Source organism: Echinops telfairi, unplaced genomic scaffold (assembly GCF_000313985.2).
Source record: "Echinops telfairi isolate 266 unplaced genomic scaffold, ASM31398v2 ScPeMD7_1713;HRSCAF=2227, whole genome shotgun sequence".
Classification (NCBI taxonomy): Eukaryota; Metazoa; Chordata; class Mammalia; order Afrosoricida; family Tenrecidae; genus Echinops; species Echinops telfairi.
In genome coordinates, this window is record NW_022105611.1 from 21,862,229 (window position 1) to 21,870,867 (window position 8,639).

Consider the following 8,639-nt stretch of genomic DNA (forward strand, 5'->3'; position numbering starts at 1 on the left):
AACCTTAATTTTCTTTTTGAGGGAGTGCTCTTGTGACAACTTCAATATAAAAATGAAAAATTTAGTTGTAATAATATAAGCAGCAAAGTGTCACAAAATTATTAAATTCAAAGAATTTTATTGGAAGTAGTAATTACAGGAGTTTAAAAATAAACAAAACTTTCATTGAGACATTAATGTGAACTGTTTCTTTTCAATGTATACTAATAGAAAACTGCTTGGATTATTTTACATTTACAAAGTAAATGATTTTATTTTCGTAAGTTATTAAAAACGAGGAAATAGATATATGTGTATATATACATGAAAAAGCATTTTAAATAAATGGAACAAAGACAATTACAAAATAGGCACAAACTCTTCATATACATATCTATTATATGTTACATATATGATCTATAGATATATAAACTTCCAAAGCAGAATATGTATCAGACTACTAAGGAATAGTGAGGACACTTTCATGTCTTCCTTTGTACATGTCTATACTAATTTGTTTCTTGAGGAACTGGAAGGGGGAAGGTTTGGATATAATGATTGTGTATTATTTTAATAATCACCCTAAACAAAATATTCCTATTTTAAAGAGGTGAGGGGTGTCAAATGTAAGCAAACCTTGTCTAAAACAATAAATTTTTGGAATTTTACAAAATTTATCAGAACTCCAATAATGTACAAATCTAAACTATTTATGAAACATGACTGAAGGTCTAGATGGTCACAAAATAATACGTCACTGTAACTAACATTCACAAAATTTCTCAATTCAAATGTCCATAAATGAATAAATTCTAAATTCATAATCTTTTACATAAGAATAGGATTTTCCAACAGTACTAACAATCCAAAAAGGACTTCAGTGTACCTCTCTCCATTTTCTGGATAAGCAGAGGGTGAAGCTAGATCTTCAGCATCACGATTAACAGGAGAAAATAGGTTACTATTGTTAAGGTTCTTCAAAACCAACTTCTTAATGCTCTTCCTATAAACAGAAAAATGTCAGGTACACAAAGTTACGTCACAGGCCAAACTGAGGCCCAAACGGTACTCTGGTTTAACAAAGGATATACTTAAAATTGACAAAACAGGTTCATATTAAATACATATAAATGTTAAATAGAGGTGGATGCTTCAAAAAATTGTACTTTAGTGTTCTGAAGAATAAATCTAATGGTGCTCTGGACAGTCTTGAGGGGTGGACCAAGGTGTAACAGATTACAACAGAAACAGAAAAAGAGGGAAAAGAGATTAAATTAAGTATTTCATATGAAGAATAGACCCTGAATTAGAAGGCAATAAAACATGAAACATAGTGTCAGACAAAAAGAAAACTCCTATAAAAAATACCAAGTCAGAAAGTTAACAAAGATTGGATATGAGAAACCAAAGAAAAAGAATACATGATTATATTTACTTTTTAATTACGTTAATAAAATTAAACTCACTTGGGCATAAAGGCTCCATTGGCTAGGGATGGTTCATCATCATCCAACCCATCAAAGAGTTGTGACTTGGCTGTGCCCGTTGTCTGTAAAGCTTTTGGCCGGACTCTGGTGGCAGGGCGGGGTGTGAGCTTATAATGAGTGGGTGTAGTGAGAGCTTTCTGCGCTGCTGGATTTGTTGGTTTCAATCTCTGAAAACCGAAAAGAAAGTTCTGGTTTTACTCAAATGTACAGTATTGGCCTTAAAACCAAAAGTCCAGAGGCTCTGCAAGATATAAAGCATTGTTTCCTATAACACAAGTATATTAACATTTATCTTTGTATGTATGAGTGTTAATAGAACTGTCTTTTTTTTTTTTTAGAACTGTCTTTATAACTTTCTCTATGTGTAAGATTTTTTCCCATCTTACCAGCCCCCATTTCAAGTTTTATTTCAAAAGAAATCAACATACTGTATCTGAAAAGTGCCTTACAAGTTATAATGTACCAATATCTTATTTTTTATGCACCATGTCCAGTCTTTTCACCCAAGAGACCGAGCTGAAGTTCTGCTTTTTAAACATCAAACCAAACCCACTATTCCTGAGTTTATCTGACTCATAGTGAGCCTATAGTGTTCCGGAGACCATAAATCTTTATAGGAGCAGATAACCAAATCTTTCTCCTGGGGAGCAACTGGTGGATTTGACCTGCTAACTGTAAGTAAGGTCAACGTTTAGCCAATAGTGTCACCACAGCTCTTTGCTTTTTAAAAGTGCTGACATTAATTTTAAGTAGGAATATAAGGTATCTAAAGAATTCCTTGTCATACAAAGCATTTTTACAAAATAAAATCTTATGCTTGAAAAAAAAACCTCACGTAACTTCTACTCGGGATAGGAGGGGAAAAGAATATTTGCTTATATTTATCCTTCATTTAATAACTACAATGAGTCAAATAGTCCATAAATCTATAGAGGTACTAACTGGATTAATGGTTCCTTAGAGGTGTGGCAGATCAACTGTGGAGTAGGGGGTGGATGGGGAGCTACTAACAATGCATAAAAGAATAAAGATGTTCTCAAACAGATTATGGCGATGACTGTACAACTCTTCTTGATGAGAGAACTGTTGGGTTGTTGGATTTGTGAATTACATGCTAATAAAACTGTTGAAAAGGGAGAGAAATAAGTACCGTAGGTAAGGTCTTGGCCAAGACCTACCAATTTCTACAGGCCCATCGAAAAAGCTAAATGTTACCTTCCTGAACAGCATTATCAAAGCTCAAGGTACCTGTGTTTTCCTTTACACATTTTTGGTAGATAAAAGTATGTAATTCAGTAATTTACAATGCATTCACTATATCGTGAAACTATCACCACTACCTAAGTCTATAACATTTTTTTTTTCTCCCCCTTACTCTTATTGGGTGCTCTTTCACAATCCATACATTCATCCAGTGGGTCAAGCACATCGGCCGCCATCATCATTTTCAAAGCATTCTCTTCCCACTTAAGCCCTTGATATCAGATCCCCATTTCTTCCCCCTCCCTCCTCAGCCCACCCTGCCTTACTAACCCTTGTTAAGTTATAGATCATTATTTTCATATCTTACATCATCCTCCGTTGCCCCACTCCAACTTTTCCATCATTTGTCCCCCTGGGAGGGGGTTATATAGCTTGATCCTTGTGATCAATTCCCCCTTAGTCTAAAACATTTCTATCACCTGACAAAGAAACTCTATATATCGACCTAGAGTTAACTTAAATATTTACATGTCTCAAATTTCCCTGCACAATTGTTAGCTCTTAGGGTTTAAGTTCATATTTTCATTTTTGTACCCCTAGGGATGAACACAATGCCCACTACATAAGTTTAGCACATAAATTATGTTGCGTAATTTTTCATCTAATCACAACTTAAATGACTGAATAAGATTCTGTATAGTGAACAACTTACTATGAGACAAGTAATACATTACTATATTTATTCCTCAACCTTGAAGGTGCAACTAGTTCCATTTTAAGGAGAGAAAATTTCGAGATTCAGAGAGGTAAAATAATTTTACTCGGGGTCTCATAAGCTATTAAGTGGAAAAGCAAACCAAAGACAGTGAAAAAAGGACAATTCCTCTGCATCTAGAGCCTAAGAGATTAACATCGTTATGTAGAAATCAAGAAATAAAAGCATTCTTGGGAAAACCAATCAGCCTTCTTTTCCTGATCATCTATAAAATGAGAATAGGAGTTGCCTGCAGTTCAGAATCATGTCATTGTTTGTCATGTTGCTTTTCAGATATATAGATAAAGACATAATTTACCATAATATATATATATATAAAATCTAGCGCCTGGCACAGTGGAGAACATAAAATAGTTACATCCACGTTTGGTTACTTTCTTATACTATAAAGCTAATAAATTATATTCTACACATTTAGTTTCGCCTTTTTTGAGAAGAAATTTTACCAAAGCAACCATAGTTTTACCTCTTCTTTCTTCTTAGGGTCTGACATGGGATTCCGGAAGAGAGGGGAGTCTCCAAACGGTGAGTATGTGAGACTATTGATGTGTTGTTGAAGGACAGCTTGCTGGGCAGCAGAAGCATTTGGGTCTGTCAACGCTTAACAAAAGACAAAGAGGGAGATAAAATGTTAGCTCAAGGTCCCAGCACATTTACAAGAAGAAAGTTCAGAACTTTTGGGGACGTGATCTTCAAACTGTTCAGACCCCCTCAATAGCAATGCTGGAGAGGCAATACAAACCAAAGGAAATCAATAATCCAGTTAAGTGAATGGGTCAAAGATATAAACATTAACAGTTTTTTTATGGCCATTATCTCTATCACTGGCAAAGCTGTATAATAAAGTGTTAACCATCTTTGGCTTATTGAAACATTATAAATTGATTTAATCTGTCTATACAAAATGGCGGGATATAGAACAAATTCTGTTTTTATATGCTTTGACCTAGTAATTTCAATCACAGACATTTAAAACAAGGCCTTACTGCATATTGTCTGGAACAGTCAAGACATGGAAGAAACATGTGATCCACATTAAGTGAACAGTTGTAAAAATTAAGGCATATCCATTTAAAAATAACAATCATTTGTTTCACTGTGGCTATATGAAAATATCCTTAATTTATAAAGTAAAAAGACTAAGATTTTAAAAGTATATCCTTAAAAGCTAAAGAAAATAGCATATAAAAAAAACAAAAAAACTTTAGTGAGCTTATATATTTGTTATTCACATTTAGCATTCATATTATATTCATGCAACAATTAAGGAAAAACATTATATTTATGCAATGTAATATATAAGAAAAAAAATCACTCAATTGACCCCCAAATTTCTTTCAAAGCGTGAGTATTGACATTTGACATCTGTCACAGAGATTTTAGGGAACAGATGATACAAGCAGCAGCAAAAACTATATTCATAATCTCTAATTATATAGTTAATTTTAAAACATTCTATTCTTAGATTGAGACCCATGAGCCAAAATCTTCTAAAACATGACATCAAATCAAAATATTTAAAGGAAACTTAACCTATTTAAAACTTAAAAATTGTGCAACACACATACAACCCTCCCCATTATGAACTCCCAATTAACCTAAAAACCAGAACCCGCCAAAGCCCATTGTATTAAAATCTTGATATGAAAAGTTCTCGTAATAAGCAATGCTCTTTAGCATAAAAATATTATGTTAAGGATGTTTTCCCATTTCTGGAAAGGTTTTGCAACATTCCTGACCTTTACCAGTAGCTAAAGCACTCCAGTTTATAACCAAAAATGTCTCCAGATATTGCTAAATGATCCTGGGCAGTGTGTTCAAGGAGCAAGTTGATCCCCAATCATCCTATAAGAACCACTGGCTACTTGGGCATGCCAGAAAAAGAAGAGCATGAAGGAAAGAGCAGTAAGAAAATTTACATCACTGGAAGACACAGCACCAAGATAGAAAATGTCTACGCAATCACTGTGAAATTTCTGGACAAAGAGACCACCTTAAAGAAACAAGATTCAGAAATGCATTGAAATGTTCACCAGCAATCTTTAAAGCAAGCGGAACTTCTAAGAATAATTATTCTTACATCAAAATTCTATGACATTAATGTGTGATGAATGCCTAAAGAGATTTTTAGGCTGCAAGTATTTAAAGTTCTTCGTATATATAATTTATTCACATACATTATAAACATACTTCTCATATACAATTTACTTGAAAGTATTCCAGAAAATTCAGGAAATAAAGAGGAAAACCCTCTTTATCAAGGTAACACCAGCTCCTTCTGAGAATTAAAGGAAATATCCAGGAGCAATGCTGAAGTCCTAGAGAATATTATTACAGCGCAAGTTTTTATTACAACAAAAGGATAGAAAGATCAAAGAATGAAGTATCTGGGAGGAAAGAATTTTGATCCTGTGTCCATGCATATGTGGAACAGTTTAGGAAAGTAATAGATTAATAACCCAAGAGAATAAAAAGAATGATAAAATTATGAGAAAGAAAAAATGGCAGGAGGAAGCTGTATCTCTCTAGAAAGCATAGTTACAAGAAATTGCAACTTTCAACTGACCCTTTAAGCAAAGGATCTAAGACATATGGGAATAAGATATGGGAAAGGACATGCTATAAATTTTTTCAATATGAAAACATAACAATTGCAAAGAAGAAATGAGAGAAATTAAAGGGCAGGTAGTCACATTAGTATCCACTCTTGACAAAGAAGAATCAGAAATAGCATCTCCCAATTGATTAAATAAAAAAAATCATAGAAATATACAAGCAGTCCCGGTGTTATATTGGTTAAACATTCACAGCTGTCCACCAAAAGGTCAGTGGCTACAACCTGACAGCTGCTCTGTGTGAGAAAGATTTGGCAAATTTCTTAAAGATTACGATCCAAAATACCCACTGCCATCTCTGACTCATGGTGGCATTACAAAGGGTGTCTCAGGCGCTAATTCGTTTTCTTTTGGGGGGCGGGGGTGCTGGAAGTCTTTCTAGATGCAGATAGCTCATCTTCCTCCGGTAGAGCAGCTGGTGGGTTTAAACCACTGACCATGAGGGTAACAGTCCAATAGTATTACTCTGTCCCATAAGATCACTATGAGTTAGAATGAACTCGCCAGCTATAGCTTTTGCATGTTTTAAAAAAACAAACAAACAAATTACATTTGAAAAGGTTTCTCAAAATGTAGTATATATTATGCAGTACAGAAAATAAATTTAGCAGACTGTTATCTATCTTTTTATCCAGCTTTCCATCCATCTTTCTCAATGACATTTGTTATTTCCGGTAAAGTTCTCTTATTAAAAGTTATATTTAAAAGTTTATTTACTTAAATTACAATCTAACAATAATAGAGGTGTTGGGCACATGTCACAAAATGAGGAACATTTATTCAAAGAATGAAGTTTAAAAATACTTCAGTGTTAGGTCATATTGGGAGAATAAAGACGAGAGAGAGCAAGGAGTGAGCTACATTCTCACCGACCATAACAAATTAAATTTACTGTATCTTTAATAAAGCAAAGCAGAGCAATACGAGGAGGCTTCCAAAAGATTTGTATAAAAATAGAATTACCAAGAGAGAATCTTCCCATGAGCTTTTTGATCTGTATAAGCACATCATCTAGAGACATGAACTTATAGAGCAGAATTAGGGAGTAGGCCGGAAACTAGGGAAAGGGGAGCCTATTATAAGCCCTTTAATACGATACAATCATTAACAGGCATGGATGAGGGGGCTTCAAATAGTGGGAAAATTCTATTATCTTTCACTCCATTTCCTCGACAAACTTTATGAAGCTCCCTCATATGTGTCAGTTGCATGGGAGGAACAAAGGAGGAACAGAAAAAAGTCAGTAAGTATTAGCGAGAAATAAACTAGTAAAGCCTTCTAAAGTGACTGACACTTACCTACTGGGACCTGAGGGGCTCCAAAGCCCAAAGTAGCTGTCGTGGTATTAAATCCAGGGCCCCCAAAGGCTCCTGTACCCAAAGGCCCTCCGATCTTAGGCTGGTTGTTCCCAAACAAAGATGCCTGTCCAGCACCAAGAGCTATGGAGACAAGAGGAAAGAAAAAAGTGCCACAGGAGATCCTTTGAATGTCGTGCTATACACGTCAGTTACTTAGAAATACAACACATTTGGTGACTTCAAAATGACCATCACTTCAACAAAAAAGAGCTACTATAGTCAATACTATTTGCTAGGGACTCTACTATAAAAGTGCCTTACATACATCATAGGCAAAATATTTTATCTTCTTGATGCCTTAAATATATAGCAGATAGCATTATAGAACCTAGAGGTTTATTCTGAGATTAAGATGAGTAATACATGTAAAGCATTTAGAAGAGGTCTGACATACACTAAACATTATATATGAGCTGTTAGTATCTCAATCTTCACTAGTCCCTGAACTGGTAGTTATTATCCCAATTTCACAGATGAGAAAACTGTGGGGTTAATATAATTATTTTATTGTAACATATGCATTAAATGGTGAAGCTACAGTTCACATCTATGTATGTATCTAACAATAAATAAAACTGCTACTCTACATACATCACAATATATTTGCAAAAAATTAAATGATTGATTTTCCATAAATATCCACACATGCCCATCAGAACATTCAGATGACCTAATCACTGCTTCCATTTTGACTGACATAGTCTACGCTATACACAAAACCAACTCTTAACTAATCTTTAAAAACATTCAGACTGTTAAAGCTAACTATGTCCTGTAAATGGTTTCAGCTAGACCGTAGCATATATGCCTTACAAAAAGCTAAATGTCCTTTGAAAAGGTTACTACCTAAATAGTCTTGTTTTGGAATGAAGCGACTTTGATAGAATGAGAACTAATTTTTCTAGAGGAGAAATGTATTGCAGAATGCCGTGTAAATGTTTATGCTTTGTCAGCAATTATTTTAAATGGGGAAAAATTAGTGAGCATAAATAACTGCAGTTGCAGCTTGGCAAAGACATGATATACCAAGGAAAACTACTTCACAGATATAAAGACTTAGAAATAAAATATATATATGGAAATTGCTGAGATCACAACTTGGAAAATAAACCCACAGTACCATAGTGAATGATGGGGAGAGTGCAGAGTGGAGACCCAAAGCCCATTAGTAGGCCACTGGAGATCCCCTTGCAGAGGGGTCTCGGGGAGGAGATGAGCCAGT

General features: G+C 34.5%; 1 protein-coding gene across 6 annotated transcripts in view; it reads right to left on the bottom strand.

Moving 5' to 3' along the window:
• NUP98 (nucleoporin 98 and 96 precursor) overlaps positions 1-8,639 on the bottom strand; it is an 89,826-nt gene that overhangs the window by 39,471 nt on the left and 41,716 nt on the right. For 4 of the 6 annotated variants that reach the window (XM_013006202.3, XM_045293059.1, XM_030886414.2 and 1 more), the window contains exons 12-15: positions 7,358-7,498; positions 3,911-4,044; positions 1,446-1,633; positions 866-982 (exon numbers count right to left, since the gene is read on the bottom strand). In XM_013006202.3, the coding sequence (XP_012861656.1) occupies positions 866-982; positions 1,446-1,633; positions 3,911-4,044; positions 7,358-7,498 (580 nt within the window). The remainder of the gene's footprint in view (positions 1-865; positions 983-1,445; positions 1,634-3,910; positions 4,045-7,357; positions 7,499-8,639) is intronic. The other 2 variants (XM_045293061.1, XM_045293060.1) reach the window with 1 other exon arrangement.